Source organism: Maylandia zebra, linkage group LG13 (assembly GCF_041146795.1).
Source record: "Maylandia zebra isolate NMK-2024a linkage group LG13, Mzebra_GT3a, whole genome shotgun sequence".
NCBI classification, from domain to species: Eukaryota; Metazoa; Chordata; class Actinopteri; order Cichliformes; family Cichlidae; genus Maylandia; species Maylandia zebra.
Window position 1 is genome coordinate 545,888 of NC_135179.1, and position 21,537 is coordinate 567,424.

The following is a 21,537-nucleotide window of genomic DNA, read 5'->3' on the forward strand; positions in this document are numbered from 1 at the left end:
ATCACTCTGTGCCGGGTCCCGATCCGTCATGTGTGGACCAGTTTTGATGCACCGTGTTATGGGGTTCAAACAGTGTTTAGAGAAAACGTCACAGCTGTTCCGACAGTCCCACTAAAGACTTTTCTGTGGGCGAAAATCCTCTTTTTCTCTGTTTACCTGAACTTTGTTTGCTGTTTTAGCTGTTTTTGTTGTTTCATGGTTGTTTCATGGTTTTGTGGGGTTTTAGCTGAGATTCTGATGTTTCCATGGATACCACACATCTATGTTTAAATATCTGTACATCCTGTTAAACCAGCTGTTCTCCCTTTTACCCCCGGTAAGGGGAATGGAGGTTCAACAAGTTAATTGTTTATTGCTTAATTACTTTGTTAAGCTGAGGTTTAAGGCCTGGACAATTGTCAAACCTTTTGTTCTCCATTATGGAAAATTGCTGAAAATAAAAATGGTTATGACTTTAGCTCCTGATTCGATCAAGTCTCCACGTCACTGAAATGCAGACAGGTTCCGCTCACTTTATGTTTTCGCTCGTTGCCTTTTTCCCGACCCACTTGGGTTTAAATGCCTCAGTGTCTCTGTGTACCTGGCCTGTACCACTACACCTGCTGTTTTGGAATATCTGCCCCACTTCCTTCTTTCACACAATGGTATGATTCCAGTCTGCCTTTGCATGTGATTGGCTGCATGATGTGTCCGTCAAAGTCTCACCCTAACCTGCATGGATTCTCAGCAGGGCTGAAGATTCGGCTCACACATAATAATTACATCGTGTGAAACCCATGACCTAGAGCAATATTTAAGTGCGTTCCCAGCTCTGACAAATGTTTTTAACTGACTTTAGCAAGGACTGCCTAAAGTTAGCACATGAGTAGGTGTAAAGGCCAGCCAGCAGACCTGACATCCATCACACTTTCCTGTTTTAAAAGGTGGCGTGGCCTGGAAGAAAGAGATGTGCAGCTGAAAAGCTGCTATAAAGAAAGACCATGTAAATAAAATCACTCATCCTGCAGCACTGTGTGGATGGGTCCTTTTTGTGTTACAAATGGGAAGAAACAGGACCAGGCTTGGGAATGAGGCTCATTTGACACAACCAGCTGGGGAAGAGGGGCGAGGTCAAAAAGACAAACGCTGAAACAGAGCCAGAGATCACAGTAATATAAATGTATGCTATGTCTTCTAATGATGCTGCCTAAGGGAAGCATGTATAATGTAAACAGAATTGGTCCTAGCACTGAACCCTGTGGAACTCAATAATTAACCTCAGTGTGTGAAGAGGACTCTCCATTTACATGCACAAACTGGAGTCTATTAGATAGATATGATACAAACCACTGCAGCGCAGTACCTGCAGCATGCAGCTACTTCTCTAATAAAATGTTATTGTGAGTAGTAACAAACACTGAGGTTTAACAGGAAGCTTAGAGATCGTTCTGTGATTAGCTGAGACAGCTAATGATGCTTTTTAAGTAAAGGTTTAATTCCTGCACCCTCCTGTGGTACTTAACCTGTTAACAGAGAGACTCAGTGCTATCTGAGTTCATCGTTCTAAAAACATTTAGTGTAAACTTTCATTTTTACCAGAGCAGGTCCCTTTGACGATGAAAATGTTCAGTCCAACTATAAAGAATTTTAATTACACATGATGCAGAGAGGGATGGACAATCAGTAGTTATGTACAAGAATCTCAGGCTAAATGATACCTGAAAGATCAATCCAAACCAATCAATATAGAAATAACATAAACATTACAAAACATTACAGATGTGTGATTTGGACTAAACCATGTGAGGAAGAATATGCTTCAGTGGGAATGCACATCCAAAGGAAACTGCAGTCGTGTTCCAATAGTCTTTAATATTCTGACAGCTTATTTATTATGGACTCATGTGTGTACTATGAGATGAGATGCATGCACCTGACTGTTCACAGGGATCCTCCAACAGAGTGTTGGACTAACGGACTCTCCTATCTCCAAGGAAAGCTCAGAAAATGACAGAACTGACACCCAAGTCTTTAAATCATCTTTAAACCATTGTTTCTAATAATACTACTCTGAGACGTATTCGACGAGGAGTGACCGTCACCACTTACAGGACAGTTTGTTAGGTAGATTTCTAATCAGCCATTCTCATGGCAGCATCTCACTGCATTTAGGCATGTCAACAGGGTTAATATTATTAGTTATTTTTGTTGTTTGTACTGGGGGACCATTTCCAAGGCATCCAGTTACAGCTAGAAATATGTTCTCCAAATGCAGTGACACTCCTTTCCTGATGTATTCATTGTCACCTGAATTGTACAGTCTGTTGCAAAAACGCACATTTCAAAGGTCCGTTTTCAATTGCTCTGAATCTTTGAAGCCCTGAGTGCTTCCTGCTTGAATATGACAAAACCAATGAATGGTTTCTCTACGATTACAAACTGTCATGGTCCTGGGTCATTTGACTCAGCATTTTGTGTTTATTATTATTATGATCTTGTGTTCTAGTTCGTTCTGATCATGTTTTTGTGTTTTGATGCATGTCCCTCTGCTCTCTGTCTGTACCGTGTCTCTGAGTCCAGTCTGTGCATTTCCTGTTTTACTTTGAAGGTCTGTGTCTTATGTCAGTGTGTTCAGTTTTGTGCTCTCCCTGTCTCATCTGTGTAATTAGTGTCAGCCGTGCCTCCCAGCTGTTTCCTCTTAGTCCTGTTCACCTCTTGTATTTAGTGTCTGCGTCGTCCCTCATTCAACTCCGTGTTCTGTTTGCCTGCCTGTTAGTTTATTTGCTTTGTTTAGTTAGTTTTCTGTTCAGTATGCAATCTCCCAATAAAGCCGGGTGTTTTCACATTCGCCTCCGTGAGTCCTGCTCTTGGGTTCACCATTCCCTCCTGCCTTCACACAGCTATGGCACAAACTCTGTGATTTTTCTATTCATTTCTGTGTTTTATAGCATGCCTGCCTGTAGCCGAGGTCTGAGCTGCAGGCGGTGCCAGCACTCACACTCTTCTATTCTGAACTCATGCTTGTGTTGCACAGGCAGTGTACTGTTTAGCATTAACCCTACAAACTGAATGGAACATATGTTACTCTAAAGCTTTGATGATGCCTTTTAGGAAGTGAGGTGTTAGAGCGATATGATGATGCGTGCTCGATCATCCAGGTGAGGAAATCCCAGAACGCTGATTTTGTTCATCTGGACGTCGTCAGTGTCAGAAACATTTCATCACACATCCAAGACTGAGCCTGAGACTCAGCTGGATTCAAGTTTCCCCCCATTATACACAATAAACTAGCACTATTTACTTAATAATGAACAATGGCTTCAATTTCATAATGATTGGTAGGTAAACTGTCAACATTGAAACTGCCATCTTCAGACGAACAGAATCGGTTTTCTGGCACTGTGATACATGCAGTATACATGCAGTATACATGCAGTATACAAGCAGTATACATGCAGTATACATGCAGTATATATGCAGTATATTTGGTCTTGTGCACGTGTATAAAAGTGTGCTGCAAAGGTGCACAACTAGAGCAAACTCATTCGTATCCATCCATCCATCTTCATCCGCTTTATCCGGGGCCGGGTCGCGGGGGCAGCAGCCTAAGCAAAGAGGCCCAGACCTCCCTCTCCCCAGCCACCTCCTCCAGCTTATCCGGGGGAACACCAAGGCGTTCCCAGGCCAGCCGAGAGATATAATCTCTCCAGCGTGTCCTGGGTCTGCCCCGGGGCCTCCTCCCGGTGGGACATGCCTGGAACACTTCACCCAGGAGGCGCCCAGGGGGCATCCTTATCAGATGCCCGAACCACCTCAGCTGGCTCCTTTCGATGTGGAGCAGCAGCTGCTCTACTCTGAGCCCCTCCCGGATGGCCGAACTTCTCACCCTATCTCTAAGGGAGAGGCCAGCCACCCTTCGGAGGAAGCTCATTTCTGCCGCTTGTATCCGCGATCTCGTTCTTTCGGTCACTACCCACAGCTCGTGGCCATAGGTGAGGGTAGGGACGTAGATCGACCGGTAAATTGAGAGCTTCGCTTTTACACTCAGCTCCCTCTTCACCACGACGGACCGGTGCAGCGTCCGCATTACTGCAGCTGCAGCCCCAATCCGTCTGTCGATCTCCGGCTCCCTTCTCCCATCACTCGCGAACAAGACCCCGAGATACTTGAACTCCTCCACTTGGGGCAGGAACTCATCCCCGACCCGGAGTGGGCACTCCACCCTTTTCCGGCTGAGAACCATGGCCTCAGATTTGGAGGTGCTGATCCTCATTCCCGCTGCTTCACACTTGGCTGCGAACCGTTCCAGTGCAAGCTGGAGGCCCTCACCCGATGAAGCCAACAGAACCACATCATCTGCAAAAATCAGAGATGAGATTCTGAGGCCACCAAAGCGAAAGCCCTCCGCCACTTGGCTGCGCCTAGAAATCCTGTCCATAAAAATTATGAACAGAACCGGAGACAAAGGGCAGCCCTGGCGGAGCCCATCACCCACCAGGAACGAGTCCGACTTATTGCCGGCAATGCGAACCAAGCTCTTGCAACGGTTGTATAGGGATCGAATGGCCCGTAGCAATGGGCCAGACACCCCATACTCCCGCAACACCTCCCACAGGACAGCCCGAGGGACACGGTCGAATGCCTTCTCCAAGTCCACAAAACACATGTAGACTGGTTGGGCAAACTCCCATGCACCCTCAAGTATCCTGGAGAGGATAAAGAGCTGGTCCAGTGTTCCGCGACCAGGACGAAAACCGCATTGTTCCTCCTGTATCCGAGGTTCGACTAACGGACGAACTCTCCTTTCCAGCACCCTGGCATAGACTTTCCCAGGGAGGCTGAGGAGTGTGATCCCCCTATAGTTGGAACACACCCTCCGGTCCCCCTTCTTAAAGATAGGGACCACCACCCCGGTCTGCCAGTCCACAGGTACTGCCCCTGATCTCCACGCAACATTGCAGAGGCGTGTCAACCAGGACAGCCCTACAACGTCCAGAGCCTTCAGGAACTCGGGGCGGACCTCATCAACACCAGGGGCTCTGCCACCAAGGAGTTGTTTAACTGCCTCAGTGACCTCGCCCCCGGAAATTGGCGGGTCATTCCCCTCATCCCCAGACTCTGCTTCCTCCTCGGAAGACGTGTCAGTGGGATTAAGGAGGTCCTCGAAGTATTCCTTCCACCGCCTGACAATTTTCTCAGTCGACGTCAGCAGCGCTCCGCCAGCACTATACACAGTGCAGGTAGAGCACCGCTTTCCCCTCCTGAGACATCTGACGGTTTGCCAGAATCTCTTCGAGGCAGTCCAAAAGTCTTTTTCCATGGCCTCTCCGAACTCCTCCCACACCCGAGTTTTTGCTTCAGCCACTGCCCGAGCCGCATTCCGCTTGGCCTGTCGATACCTGTCGGCTGCCTCCGGAGTCCCACAGGCTAACCAAGCCCGATAGGACTCCTTCTTCAGCCTGGTGGCTCCCTTCACCTCTGGTGTCCACCATTTGGTTCGGGGATTACCACCACGGCAGGCACCAACCACCTTGCGGCCGCAGCTCAATGCAGCAGCTTCGGCAATGGAGACGCTGAACATGGTCCATTCGGACTCAATGTCCCCAGTCTCCCTCGGAATGCTGTTGAAGCTCTGCCAGAGGTGTGCGTTGAAGATCTCGCGGACTGGGGCCTCTGCTAGACGTTCCCAGCACACCCTCACTACGCGTTTAGGTGCACCAGGTCTGTCCAGCGTCCTCCCCCGCCACCTGATCCAACTCACCACCAGGTGGTGATCAGTTGACAGCTCAGCCCCTCTCTTTACCCGAGTGTCCAGAACATATGGTCGCAGGTCTGCCGATACAATTACAAAATCGATCATCGACCTACGGCCTAGAGCGTCCTGGTGCCACGTGCACTTATGGACACTCTTATGTTCGAACAGGGTGTTCGTTATGGCCAAACTGTGATTAGCACAGAAGTCCAATAACAAAGCACCGCTCGGGTTCAGATCAGGGAGGCCGTTCCTCCCAATCACGTCCCTCCAGGTCTCACTGTCGTTACCCACGTGAGCATTGAAGTCTCCCAGCAGGACAACAGAGTCTCCAGGTGGAGCACCCTCCAGCACCCCCCCCAGGGACTCTAAGAAGGCTGGGTACTCTGAACTGCCACTCGGCGCATAAGCGCAGATGACAGTCAGGACCCGTTCCCCGACCCTAAGGCGCAGGGAACAAACCCTCTCGTCCACCGGGAAAAACCCCAACGTACTCCAGACTGAGACAGAGTCCAGCCCCTCTCCAGGAGACTGGTTCCAGAGCCCAAGCCATGCGTAGAGGTGAGCCCGACTATATCTAGCCGGTACCTCTCAACCTCACGCACTAACTCAGGCTCCTTCCCCACCAGAGAGGTGACATTCCATGTCCCTATTGCCAGTCTTGGCAGCCGGGGGTCAGTCCGCCAGGGCCTCCGCTCCTGGCCGCCACCCGGCACACAATGCACCCGACCCCTATGGCGCCTCCTGCGGGTGGTGGGCCTGCGGGAGGATGGGCCCATGTCTCCTCTTCGGGCTGTGCCCGGCCGGGCCCCATGGACTAAGGCCCGGCCACCAGACGCTCGCCCTCGGGCACCCTCCCCGGGCCTGGCTCCAGGGCGGGGCCCTGGTAACCCTATCCCGGGCAGGGTAAACTGTTCCCTCGGTGTCCTTTTCATAAGGGTCTTATGAATCGCTCTTTGTCTGCTCCCTCACCCAGGGCCAGTTTGCCATGGGAGACCCTACCAGGGGGCAAAAGCCCCCAGACAACATAGCCCCTGGGATCCCTGGGACACACAAACCCCTCTACCACGATAAGGTAGCGATTCAAGGAGGTTCTTTTGTGTATCCATGGATACACAAAAGAACCAACAATGCAAATGGAAACAAGCAAGGCCAAAATGAGTCTTTGAATGTGGAGTTTGTCTTTATGCAGACTAACAATAGGACTGATAAACCTTGTAAGTCTTCTGTTTTGGTTGTGGTGATGAACACATGCTTTGCACCAAATACAACTTAAATATGTGAGAAAGAACGCACAGAGAGCTCATTGCTGTTTAACATTTTCACTTTGCATCATTGGCACACTGCTTGATAGACTAGAAATGATTCTGTCCTGCTTTTAATGTGGAAGCATAGAAAACAGGCCACATGTTTAACTCGTTCCAGGCCTAATAAAACCATAATTAAAGTCCTTTTGCTCAGATGGGAGGTTGAAATTTCATGTAATTTCACCCCTAATTACTATTGCACAGATTTCGATTGCAAATGACTTTCCTATGTTTTGGGTTAGTGGGGGCAACATGAGCAAGCATTTGGTGGTCTGGCCTTAGCCCGCGGAGCCAGCCATGCTCAGCCCGAACGAGCCACATGGTTGTACCCCTTCACACAGGAGGGGCTGCAGGGGACCAGTGCGCTGTGGACCAGGCAGCAGCTGAGGGTGGACGTATTGGTGATCCAACCCCCAGTTGCTGAAACTGGTTTTAGATATATGTGACGTCCACTTTTTGGTGGGAGAGCGCCCAAACTGGTGTTTGAGGGCGAGAGACACTGGTCCCACCTGATGACTCGACTGTCTTACTGGTGTTGAGGTTTACATTTATAATCTTAAATGCTTATATGCTGATTATATTGCTTTATATAAGAAAGGCCTAACTCTGAGTACACTCTGTGCCAAAAGTGCTGACAGGAAACTGCATGCGTTTGCAGAAGCGTGGTAACTGCAGTAGAAAGTGAAACCAACTAGGCTGTTTGATCGAAACGTAAAGTGTGGTGTGACGTAGAGAGCAAGTGCATAAATACCTAGGCTTCTGTTTGTGCTTCAGACCTGGGGTTGTGTGTTTTGTGTTCAGGACCACTTCTGAACTGTGTCTTTTTGGCCGTAAAGAATACAAAAGAACCGAATTTAATACTGGGAAACTTTAACACTAATGTGGAGGGGATGTGACTGCAGGGACTGACATGCTCAGCTGTGAAGCAGAGTGTTTTCTATCCAACATCCAAGATTCACCCTGACTTTCCCAACTTTCTGTTGCAGTTTGCATGGCTGACACGCATCTGCAACACTGCAAGGACACTGCCTCTGGATTGGCTGACCCTCTTCAAGAGGGTGTACCAGAGAGTGTGCTGCAACTTTTGGGCCTCAAGCTTCTCAGCCCCCTGGGAGGATGTATGCCAGAGAGTTGGAGAGGATCTATTAGTCAAACCTCAGATTCGAAAAGGAAAGGAGCCATTTCAGGCATCTAACCAGGATGCTTCCTGAGCACATCCTAGGTGAGATTTGCTGGGCATGTCCCACCAGGATGAGACCGGGGAGCAAACCCAGGTCAGACTGGAGCAATTACATCTCCTGGCTGGCTTTTGAACATCTTGGTGTCCCCCAGAGGAGCTAGGAAAGATGGTGGAGAGAGGGAGGTCTGGGCTCTGTTTAGACTGTTGCCCCCGTGACCTAGATACAGTGGGGCAAAAAAGTATTTAGTCAGCCACCGATTGTGCAAGTTCCCCCACCTAAAATGATGACAGAGGTCAGTAATTTGCACCAGAGGTACACTTCAACTGTGAGAGACAGAATGTGAAAAAAAAATCCATGAATCCACATGGTAGGATTTGTAAAGAATTTATTCGTAAATCAGGGTGGAAAATAAGTATTTGGTCAATAACAAAAATACAACTCAATACTTTGTAACATAACCTTTGTTGGCAATAACAGAGGTCAAACGTTTACTATAGGTCTTTACCAGGTTTGCACACACAGTAGCTGGTATTTTGGCCCATTCCTCCATGCAGATCTTCTCGAGAGCAGTGATGTTTTGGGGCTGTCGCCGAGCAACACGGACTTTCAACTCCCGCCACAGATTTTCTATGGGGTTGAGGTCTGGAGACTGGCTAGGCCACTCCAGGACTTTCAAATGCTTCTTACGGAGCCACTCCTTTGTTTCCCGGGCGGTGTGTTTTGGATCATTGTCATGTTGGAAGACCCAGCCTCGTTTCATCTTCAAAGTTCTCACTGATGGAAGGAGGTTTTGGCTCAAAATTTCACCATACATGGCCCCATTCATTCTGTCCTTAACACGGATCAGTCGTCCTGTCCCCTTGGCAGAAAAACAGCCCCATAGCATGATGTTTCCACCCCCATGCTTCACAGTAGGTATGGTGTTCTTGGGATGCAACTCAGTATTCTTCTTCCTCCAAACACGACGAGTTGAGTTTATACCAAAAAGTTCTACTTTGGTTTCATCTGACCACATGACATTCTCCCAATCCTCTGCTGTATCATCCATGTGCTCTCTGGCAAACTTCAGACGGGCCTGGACATGCACTGGCTTCAGCAGCAGAACACGTCTGGCACTGCGGGATTTGATTCCCTGCCGTTGTAGTGTGTTACTGATGGTGACCTTTGTTACTTTGGTCCCAGCTCTCTGCAGGTCATTCACCAGGTCCCCCCGTGTGGTTCTGGGATCTTTGCTCACCGTTCTCATGATCATTTTGACCCCACGGGATGAGATCTTGCGTGGAGCCCCAGATCGAGGGAGATTATCAGTGGTCTTGTATGTCTTCCATTTTCTGATGATTGCTCCCACAGTTGATTTTTTCACACCAAGCTGCTTGCCTATTGTAGATTCACTCTTCCCAGTCTGGTGCAGGTCTACAATACTTTTCCTGGTGTCCTTCGAAAGCTCTTTGGTCTTGGCCATGGCGGAGTTTGGAGTCTTACTGTTTGAGGCTGTGGACAGGTGTCTTTTATACAGATGATGAGTTCAAACAGGTGCCATTCATACAGGTAACGAGTGGGGGACAGAAAAGCTTCTTACAGAAGACGTTACAGGTCTGTGAGAGCCAGAGATTTTCCATGTTTGAGGTGACCAAATACTTATTTTCCACCCTGATTTACGAATAAATTCTTTACAAATCCTACCATGTGAATTCATGGATTTTTTTTTCACATTCTGTCTCTCACAGTTGAAGTGTACCTCTGGTGCAAATTACTGACCTCTGTCATCATTTTAAGTGGGGGAACTTGCACAATCGGTGGCTGACTAAATACTTTTTTGCCCCACTGTACGTGACAGAAAATGTACGGATTGATGGATAATAAATCTGAAGAAGCTGATTAGTACAACACAATTCTCAGAGAAGAAGCAAACATAAAGGGAAATGTGAAGACTCAAAAGAAACGAGTTGGTGTACGTTTGAATCGTTTTTGAAAAGTTGTGTAATAATTACCTGGTGATGCTATAAAGAAAACAACATAAGGGAAAATGTTATGATGCCAGTAACAATGTTGCCATCGGAAATCAAACACTGAACATGACTGTGTGCATGTATGAATGAAAACATGCTCGTGGCTTCAGAATAATCTCTTATATCTGTTAGTGAGACATACCTTGGCTCATCCCACTGCCCACATTGTCAGAGGGGCTGAAGCCATTCTGTGTGGTCTGGGTGCCCAGGTCCACCATCTGGTGGAGGCGGAGCTTGCGGCAATAGATCGATGCTGCTTCAGGTTCTAAGGCGATGATCAGCTGCTCAGGGTTTTCCCGGGATACCAGACCAGACTAGACAAGAGCATGCACAACACAATACGCTTCAGCTTTAAAGGACAAGAAAAGGTTTCTTTTGTCTTTTCAGCTTCTTCTACTGTGTCCACATGTAGTATACACTGAGGTACCCCGTGTTTGCTGAATTATTAGTCACAACTGTACCTCACCTTTGACCCTGTGACAGGTGGGATAGGTTACAGCCCCCTGAGAAAATGGGGTTTTCTCTTTTAATCTACAAGATCATCCGGTCTCTTATGCTTTGTCACAATTAAAATATTTACAATTAAAACCTTCCTCTTTTTAGTCTGACACTTTAACTATTTCACAATTTAGCGTATATAGAAGTTTTTCTTCTGGTTATTCGTACATGACTACATCACTCATGAAGAGAGCTGCAACAATTAAAAATCCACTATTTGTTTTCACTGATGCCTAATAAACCCTTTATGGACTGGTCACTAGACAAGCATATGGATTTTTAAATAGAAAAACACACCATCAAGAATAAAAGTTTAAAAAACAAAAGCCAGAACACAAAGCTGGAACAAACACTCTGTGGAAACGTAACACTCTCTGCTTTGCCTTTCATTAGCTTTAGCAGTAAGACCTGTAACAGCGTTAAAGGTTTAGCATAAACACCTCTCTGACAGACTCAACACCAACTTACAACAATATATTGACCAGAAAAAGAAAATACAGCCACCCACCCCCACTAGGTGATGTAACTGATCAGTGGGGACCAGAGAGAAACAAAGTCATTGGTTTTTTGAAAAAGCAAAAGTTTCCTCCTGATTAATTTGATCATGCAGTAAAATTCTATATAGATGGACACATAAGCAGTTTTTTGGTTTCCAGTTCATCAGAACAGTTTTCTTGGCAATGTATAAGGAAGTAAGGAGTATAAATGATGTATTTGCTTCCATGCCTAGCAAAGACATCATTCTAAATTGAATTCTCTTTCTAGAGAGAATTCAATTTAGCTGGTGAGCCTCACCCAGCCTCACCAGCTGGGTGAGGCTGGGATACCATACCTAAACCATGTGTCTTCACATATTCACTGCCAGAGCATTTGGACAGGCGTGCAGGACCATATAACACGGACACAGCTTGCAGCACAGTTGCTGCAGGCTGCTCACCCACACTTCAGAGAGTGCTGATGTGGTCTGGGTCTGGGACTTGCTGACTCCTTACTGCGCCCTAGTTTGTGGTCTGGGATGGCTCAGTCTCTTCTACGTGGGAGGTGGATCTGCTTGGTGTTGGGTGGTTTTTGGGCACCTGCAGCCCCGTTCATGCTGGGATGGCTGGCCTATGGCAGGGTGGGCTGCCCCTTGCCTCTGGTCTTCTAGGGCTCTTGATCTTTAGCCATGGTGCTTCATCTGGGCCTCCCTCTTCTTAGTCCTGGGGTGGACACGAAGTTGTCATTGTGATGTGTAGCCTCGGATCAGTACTCTATGGTCTCCTGGGTCCTGCGGCTCCTGGTTGTGTTATTGCAGCTTCTCACTCTCACTATAAGGATGTCAAAGACATCTACACAAACACTCACACATGTTTGTTGCACATTCTTTCCAGGTCTGTTTGCTGTTGTATATATGCAGCCGTTGGCGACTCATTTCACTTTCTTATTAGTGCACCTATCTTGGAGTGGAGCTAAAAAAGCAAATTCATGTATTTATAGATTATTTAATTGATCATCATCACTACCAGAGTACTTCAGTCTCAGACCGCAGTTGTACTTCTGGTTTTTAGGATTTTTAAAATTAGAATGGGAGGCAGAGCTTCCAGTTTCCAGTTTGGATTAGTGAAACAGGCACACACTCAGCTTTAAAGCTTTCCTTTTAGTTAGTGCTGACTGACCACCTTAATGCTCCAATAGGCTTAGGCTGCTGGCAGGCTTCCCATCATACACTGAGCATTTGTCCTTCACTCACCTGTTTCGACACTACTTTATTTAATCATGAGTAAATATTAAACTCTTGCTCTTTTTCCCGTAGGCCGCCTTTTGTCCTCACTCTCTCTGCTCTAGTTGTTTTATCCTCACCCCCAGCGGGTGCCTCAGTCTGGTTGTACTGGTGTTTCGTTCTTCTTATAGGGGAGTTTTCCTTCCCACTGTTGTTAAACACTGACTTAGAGACTTAGAGCTTTTTATTGTCATTGTGCAGTTTCTTGCACAGCGAAATTGGGTAGCTGGACCACAAAGGTGCAAAAGAAAGAAGAGAAAACAAAATACAATGAGGGGAAAAAAATAATATAAATAAAATAAAAAGGTGGATGGAACATTGTTTGATTATCTCTCTAACAATATGCCGAACTTTAAATACAGAGTTCATTGAGGTGCCTTGTGTTGTGAATCAGGACTATAAGAATAAAACTGAACTGAAAATAAATCTGACTACAGCCGTCCCAAGTTAAATACAATAAAGTTCAATTAACAACTTTTTCTACTCACAGGAAGCAACAGGCCAAGGAATGCAATGAATGCATAACATGGCGATTATACAAATCTGCAATCAAGAGTGAAGAATGTGCTGTGACTAATGCTGCACATTAGCTGTGATATGAAGCAGTGATTAAGAACTGCTGGTGAGGAATGACACGTGCAGTGTAAGCACAGAACAGAAAACTGCAGCTGTTACAAATCACAGTCCACCAAAACAAAGATGAAAGTGATAACGACTGCATCTCACATTTGTGTCGTTGTTCACATTTCCTTTAGTTTTCTTTCCTTACTTCATCTCATGGCTACTTTAAATGCACAAAATCAGCTGCTCTGCTTTGAACAGAAAGTCCAGAGAAGCTGCACTGAAGCAGTTAGAGACGAAAGCAGTGGCTTTACTGTAACTAATGCTGCCACCAATTAAAAGCAGCTGCTGACATGTGGAAAATGTAGGAGCTGAGTGGCACAGTGGAAACCAAATTTGTATTGACCCAAACTTAGTGATCTCCAGCAGGGCAACAACTTTCCCTTCAGCTAACTTTTACTTGGACAGCTGCAGCACATGTGTCCAGCGCATGTACCAGGCGCATTCAGCCATGGTAAATGGACTGATTCTCATACAGTGCTTTTCTACTCTGAGCACTTCACACAATTTACCTCCTTCACTTTTTAATACGCTGTTTCAAATGTCTAACATTTACGTTCCCTGATGGCATCAGAAAAACGTAGGAATAGTACCTTGCCCGAGATATTTGGCATGCACACTGGGATCAAACCACTAACCTTCTGGTTAGTAGGTGACCTGCTCTACCACCTGAGCTACAGCCATACGACGGGTTTGGCAGTCAGAGACAAACATGATGCCGTGGTATCAACAAAGACTCTTACAGATCTTGCAAATGTCACCTGAAACAAATTTAATACCAAAAGTCTGCTTTGTAAGAATTTCCATTTAGTGGTTTGAACAGTTAAGACTTGTTTCAACCAAGCAGTTTGTTGTTAAACTTCAATTTTCCTCATCATCTTCAGGGTTTCCAACAATGTATTTCAAGTCTGACTTGAGCTAATTTATCATCTAAGCATAACATTAAGAAGATGTTTTTACAGATGCAAAGCCTGAAACACTGGTTTTATAACACATGGTCTCAACAATGCATTCAGACGTTGTCCTCTAAATGTGCAAATTTAGTTAGAAGACCTAAATGCCATGTTGCAATACTATACTGCTATGGTAGCCAACGTTTTAAATGCAAGTTTGACAGATTTGTGAGTGTACACTTTATCCAAAACCTAGTGACGGTTTACTCATCGTTGCCAGTGGGTAGCTGTAGCTCAGGAGGTAGAGCAGGTCACCTACTGATCGGAAGGTTAGTGGTTCGATCCCTGACTCCTCCAGTCTGCATGTCAAGAGTGTGAATGTGCATGAATGTAGTTAGGAAGCACTCTGTTTAGAGAAAATTATGTGACTGGGTGAATGTGGCATGCCGTACAGAGCACTTTGAGTAATCTGGGACACTAGAAAAGTGCTATATAAGAGTCAGTCCGTTCACTGTCTGAACAGAGTTTCGTCATGTTACTTTTGCACTATTATGTTCCGGCACATGTCTTGGTTAAGCTACACATTAGGCTGACATCAGGGGCCAGAGCTGAAACTGGTCTGGGCCAGCACAGGGCCAGCAGTGTGTCTGCAACTGGCCCGTGGCTGCACACAACTTACACATGGCCCATATACCGCAAAGAATGACGGCCCTTTGGTGGCCCAGATCAGGTTTGCCAGAGGTAATCCACACATGGGCCAGCACAGGACCACCAGCGTGTCTGCAACTGGTCTTGTGCTGGCCCATGTGTTGGCCACCTCTGGCAGACCAGATCTGGGCCACCAAAGGGCCGTCATTCTTTGCGGTATGTGGGCCATGTGTAAGCACATTGTGTGGGCCAGATCGGGGCCATACCAATTTTGCTATGTGGGGCACACCCAACATCTTCTAAGTGAGGTGTTTTTGCCATGTCCAGCTGGCAGGAGGATTTTTATAGATTCGGGACACATTAGAGTAATTATATCTCTGGAGTGACCTCAGTGTACCCCAAGAAGAGCTCCAGGAAGTGGCCAAGCAGAGGGAGGTCTGGATATCTGTGATTAGATTTTAGCCCTTGTGACTGGGAACCCAGATAAGCAGCAGAACATGGATGTATGGATTTACAGGTATGGATACAACGACACTCAACAGTAATTCTACTTAATGTTAAAATCACCACTACATTTGTGGGTGAGTGGGGGAAGAGTCTACCTTGTAAGCAGCTTCCCTCATGAACTGCTTTGCAGGCATTTTCCAGATGGCAGGAACTGTGATCACCCATCTGACATCACTGTTGTCAAACTCGCCGCCTGTCTGATCACTCAGCTCCTGTTGAAAGAACATTTAAACGCGCCATTTAATCCTTATGCATTTCAAGTTGCTATACATCAATACAACTATTAAAGCCCAAATTTTAATAATATGTATGCATTAAGTGCATAGTAATTACATAAATTGCAAAAAAGTGCAATAAACTACAAAAAAATTGAAAATTGTTTTTTGTTTTTTTAACATATATTTCTAGTTAGAGAAATTTAAGAGGCTTATCCCTCAAAACTGTAAATACAAAAAAGTTGCACAAACTAGTTTCCCACCACAGGAAATTTATTTTGAGTGTCTTCATAGTTTTATTTTTGAAATAAACCAATTTTCATATGCTGCAGGAAAAACGAAAATAAATATTATAATGCAAATTTGCAAAATAACAGCATATGCATCAAAATAAACTATTTCCAGCAGTGCAATATGAGTCCAAAGCATCCCAGAAACGACACAGAAAGTCATAAAGTCAAACATAACTTTTAAAAACACCAGTATAGGCTTATGAGGCCTTGATGGTAAAAAACTACATTTCCGCAAAATGACGTCACTTCCGGTTTCGGGCAGGTCATGGCGGACATGCGACAGTTCACGCTAATGGACGTAGGAAGTGTTACAAACAGCTGATCGGATCGGCAAAGCGTGTTTCTGGAATATTATGTTTTTGTTGCTGCAAGTGCTTTTTATACAGTTTTTGCAAAGCTATATGTGGAAGGAAACCGTGACCGAGGACAAGCTGATGGCATAAGATCTAAGTACAACTCCTCCGGTTTCATATGCAAAAAAAATTATTGTGCTAGCTTACGTGGTTGCAGTGCTACCGGAATTTAAAAATAGTTACGCAAAATGGAGCGTGCCCGCTCCGACCGGCTTTAAAGGGTTAAATTCTACACATCTTCCAATGTTTGTCAACAGAAGCTTAATCAAAGGAGAAAATATTACTTTGCATGAGTAAGAGAACAGAAAACATGTCTTACCTTCAGTGCTTGTTCCTTAAAGAAAGCCAACGCATAGGCAAAGATGTCCAGAGCTTTGACACGCTTCCCATTAGCTGCATGGAGGTCAGTGTTGATGGACAGGTTCTGATTGCAGAGAGAAGACATCACAGTCAATATATCACTGCTAGTTTCTTTTCTATTCCCTTTGTGGATTGTCCACACGCATCTACTACCACGCCACACTGTACAATCTACTCCATACATTCTTAACGACCTCTCATCCATGACCAATTTAGACGTATCAGTTATTGTAACATGCATGAGTCACGGGTAAACATCTAAACTTGACAAAAACAGCTGGGGTAAAAAAGTGTCTGTCTGTGAAGTGACACCAACTATTCTGACACTGAAGGACTCACAGCCATTGGATGCACTCAGTTTCATAATGTATGTAAAAAAAAGGTCTATCAGATGTAACAGCATGTTTCAAGTAGCCACATATTTAAGCTCATGGTGGGCTGAATGGCAGTGGTCTTTTTTTGGATTTTCAAACTTCACATGGCTCACGTCTGTACCTGTACTTGCTGGGAAAAAAATAGAAAGTGAAACATTTTGACATATCCCTATAGTGGGCCTATAACTCAGAAAACTCCTAATCATAATAATATTGTACAAAAAACAAGCCGATTATGAGAGACTCAGATGGAGGGACTCCCTGAATATCCACGTAATGATCCTTTTACTTCAGTAACTGTTGACTGTGGGAGAAAAGTGTGTTGTAATTATGAGCAGTAACGGGCTCTGAGCCAAAAGCCATTGGCAGAAATACAGAGCACAGCAAAAATATTTGCCCCCTGGTTATCTCTTTATTTTTGCATTTCTCACACTATGTTAGACACTTTAGCCGTTGATGTTAACGCAATTTAGTATCCAGTATACAGAACTGTTTTCTGTGAAAAACAAAGTGAAGGTGCGCCCAACTTATTTGAACCTTTGGCTTCTATAATATGTGGTTCTATAGGGCTTTGGAGTTGACGTAAAGCCGCAATGCATTGTGGGAGCGCGGCACTCTTTTAGCAGGCCATGAACCAAAACAAACACAGATTTCAGCACAAGACCCCTGCTTGGTTTTGCTGGCGTGCAGGGAGAGTCGCAGCTTCAGTGATGCATGCTGTACTTGCTACAAGTTTGGACACACCAGTGTTGTGAATCGTGTGTGTAACCTCGAAAAGTCTGTGTCTACTGTGCAAACAAGATCTTACACATGAAGAGGACGCACGAAAGGCCTACACCGAGACAATGGCAGCAAAGTTTATGCGGTTTTTTAGTGAACACAAATTTTCCAGAACTCGGAGCATCTCCAGACGGACTCACAATGTGTGACTGTTGTGGGAAGATGTATCTGGAGATTAACTGTCCACAGCATAAAGCAGGCATTGGCTGCACAAGACACAAACTTCTGCCTTCGGCCACAAAGAGAGTTTTCTGTGATACGCATCTTCCCTGATGTGGATTTCTGGGAACCGCGTTTGAAGAAAGCACAAGACTTCTTCCAAAAAGTGTGTCCTCCTGAACTAGTGGGAAAATATTTCTCAAAAGAAGGGCTGCTCTAAATAACCAAGTGTTTTATTTTGTGGGTCATGATTGATGCCAGCTGTGCGTAGCCATGTTAATAGTTTGCATTTCAAGTACATCTGAACAAGTCTTGAATAAAAAAACTAAAAAACATATGTCCTTTCCGTTTTATTGAAAGCACTTCATAGAAAGTTACATGGGTTACAATGAACTGTACAAACAACACAGCATTTTAAAAAATATTTAATAAGAGCAAGTTTCATTTCACCGAGGTTTGACAACCACATTTGGGCACATATTTACCAAAATGCAGCAAATCTTAACTATCTTATCCAGCAGCACACCAACAGAAATCTATGGTAGAGAACTCCATATCAGCTCGTCTCACCGCTGCTATCCAGGCCTGACGTCTTCTTTTGGTAATATCCGATACATGTGATGCCTGACGTTGCTTCTAGAAGGGGAAATGATAAAAAGAGAGCCCATTTTCCAGCTTATTCCCTTCCCGATTGTGCAATCTAACACTACAACCAACAACACGCCAAGTACGAACCATGGCTCACATTATCCGTGTGCTTTCACCCTTTGTTTGGCATGTTCAAATGGCCCCTTGACCAAAACTCCTGGCCACGCCCCCTCCCGTGACATCAGGCTACAAAGCCCTATTGCGTGCAGTGTACATAACCTAATGTCAGCTAGATCAATATTAAAATGTATAATATTGTTAAAGTCACTAAAATTTGTGACGTGAGCTCTATGTCTGCTTGTGAAACTCAGAAATTCAGTAGAGCTGATATGTAGCTATATTAAATATTCACATAAGTATTTTAAATGTATAGAAATGTTTTAAATGAATGAACGTGTGTCTTTGACTGTTATTGTGTAACTTACTTTCAGACTAGTTAATCATAGGGGATAGACATAGGGGATTTCTGCGGATTTCTCCTGTTTCTTTCCTTGTTTTTACTTCTGTTGATTCTCCTGATTCTTTTCCAGTTGCTGACCAAACACAAAACCATCCACTGAAGTGCACCATACTTCCCAGCTGACTGGCAAGTTAGGGATTCATAGTTTTCGAGATTAGCTTCTGATTCTGATCTTTTCCATATCTCTCGAGGAATACTGGATTTAGGTGAGGAGCGTTCTGCAGCAACTACTGGGAAATCGTTTATATGTGAAATCAGAAAAACGTAAGTTTCATGCCACCACTGTCTCATTCATGGGTCACATTTTGGCCAGGGGGCAGGTGACGTCCCAGAGTCTCGAAAACAGCTCCAGCGTTTTCTAGTGTTTGCCAATTCCCACAGGTAATTCATAAGAAACTACAGCCAAGTCGCCGCTCCGCTCCCTTGGTTCGCTTCACTCAAGGTACCGTTCACCTGGTCCTCCCACCACCTGGTTGGTGTAGGGGCATACTGTCTCACAGGTCTGATCCCCAAGGCAAACTCCAGCCGAGCGCCTTTTTCTCCCACCGCAGAACAAAATTATGATGTGGGAAATATCCGTTGGGTTATGGATGTGCAGAGTTGGCCCAATGGATAACCGCTGTTATCTATTGGGCCCATTGGGTTATCCAAGGTTCGTGTGCCACCCAGGAGTGAGAAGGACAATAACTTTTCTCAGACAACATTTCTGGTGGCCATCCCTAAACAAAGATGTGAGAGAGTCTGTTGCCATTTGTCCTGCCTGTGCCTGTAACAAGTCCTCCACCAAGCACCTCAGGCCTACTCCACCCATTAACCACACCAATCCAGGGCGCATGCGCACGCAGAGACCGGCAGTGAGCGAGAGCTTGGCATCCTAAGTTTTTAAGTGTTTAAGTTCTTATCGTTTCTTTTCGTTTCTATCGCTGGCATGTGTTTTGGTTGAAGGAAGTGACAGTTTTCTTACAAAGTGACGCTCCACAACAGTGAGAACATCATGGATTCTTTTTTCTTCATTGTGGTTGGATTTCTACTGTGCTGGCTTGTTTCCGATGATGTGGGCGAGGCCGTGAGTCAGCTGAGGATTGTTTGCTCCCGCGACGAACTGTTAAAACTTGATGGTAAGGACCTCACCTCATATGCCGGATTTTATACATAGAGACTCTAACAGAACGAGTGAGAAGAGGAAAAGAGGGAGACGTGGAGGTGTTAAATTGCGTCTGAGGAGACAACAGGTCAGTCGGTTTCCCCTGCCGTCTGTTATCCTTGGAAATGTTCAGTCTCTTAGGAACAAGCTGGATGAACTCCAGGGAAACGTCAGGTTCCAGCTGAGTGATGGCTTTTTCCGAGACATGGCCGACGGAGCTGGACCAGGACACCGATTTTTCAATTGACGGTTTTGGAGCTCCCTTTCGCCGGGATCGGGATGCACGGGTAACAAGGAAATCTCAAGGAGGGGGAGTATGCTTGTATGTGAACAAACGTTACTGTAGCGCTGTGACTGTTAGAGAGTGTATTTGTACACCAGATGTTGAACTTTTATCCGTGTCGCTGCGCCCTTTTTATCTCCCTCGTGAGTTTCCACAACTTTTTATTACCATAGCTTACATTCAGGGCTCACCCCGCCTCCACCTGCAGCATCATCTCAGACGTAGTGCAGAAGCTGCAGGCGCTCTCTCCTGACGCCCAAACTTTATAATGGGGGACTTTAACCATGTCTCTCTTGAATCAACTTTGGGCAATCTGTATCAATATGTATCCTGTCCTACCAGACGGGATAAAATGTTGGACCTTTGTTACGGATCGGTGAAGAATGCTTATAAATCCCTCCCGCTTCCTCCTCTGGGATCTTCTGACCATAACTGTGTGCATCTCAGTCTTAAAACGAGAGAAGACAAAGACTAAGGATGTTGACATATGGTCAGAAGAATCTGTGCTTACAGATTGGGAAGTTTTTATTCAGTCTTGTGGAGATGATCTCGACGCTTTGGTGGATGTTACTAGCTCTTATGCAGTATTTTGTAAAGACATGATTATACCCCGTAAGCGCGTTAAAGTCTACGCTAACAATAAGCCATGGGTCACTAAAAGCGTCAAATCCTGTTTAAGGAAAAAGAGACAGGCCTTTAAAGAGGGGGCTGTTACTGATTTTCAGACAGCCACCAAGGACCTGAAAATCGAGCTCTTGAAAGCAAAACAGAGCTACAAAAACCTTCTTGAAAGCAAATGTGCTGCAAAAAATTTTGGGTCTGCCTGGACTTGTATGAAAACCATAGCAGGGTTTCAAACTCCTCAGAGCAGCAGTCAGGTCATTTTAGATGGTTTTAATTCAGACAGAGATTTTGCAAACGCTTTAAACATGTTTTATGCTCGTTTTAGTTCTTCTGATTTCAGCGAGGATATTTCTGAACTGAAACAGAAACTGAGAGATACTCAGCACTTTATCATTGAACTCAGCGATGTTAAAAAGGCCTTTCATACAGTCAATGTGAACAAGAGCCAGGTCCTGATAATATTAGTGGCCGCCTAATTAAATCTTGTGCTGATGAACTCAGTCCTATATTTCAGGTTATTTTGAACAAATCCTTGCAAACACAACACGTGCCCTCTCTTTGGAAAGAAGCAGTCGTGGTTCCTGTCCCTAAATCTAGTCGTCCAACAATTCTAAACGACTTCAGGCCTGTTGCCTCACTTCAGTTGTCATGAAAGTCTTTGAAAAAAATCATCAGAAATGTGATTATGAA

General features: G+C 45.2%; 1 protein-coding gene across 5 annotated transcripts in view; it reads right to left on the bottom strand.

The window, feature by feature from the left end:
* Nucleotides 1–21,537, bottom strand: part of hspa12a (heat shock protein 12A) — a 75,143-nt gene that overhangs the window by 10,790 nt on the left and 42,816 nt on the right. For all 5 annotated transcript variants that reach the window (XM_024804792.2, XM_024804790.2, XM_024804791.2 and 2 more), the window contains exons 5-7: nucleotides 16,335–16,439; nucleotides 15,250–15,366; nucleotides 10,371–10,542 (exon numbers count right to left, since the gene is read on the bottom strand). In XM_024804792.2, coding sequence (XP_024660560.2) covers nucleotides 10,371–10,542; nucleotides 15,250–15,366; nucleotides 16,335–16,439 — 394 coding nt within the window. The remainder of the gene's footprint in view (nucleotides 1–10,370; nucleotides 10,543–15,249; nucleotides 15,367–16,334; nucleotides 16,440–21,537) is intronic.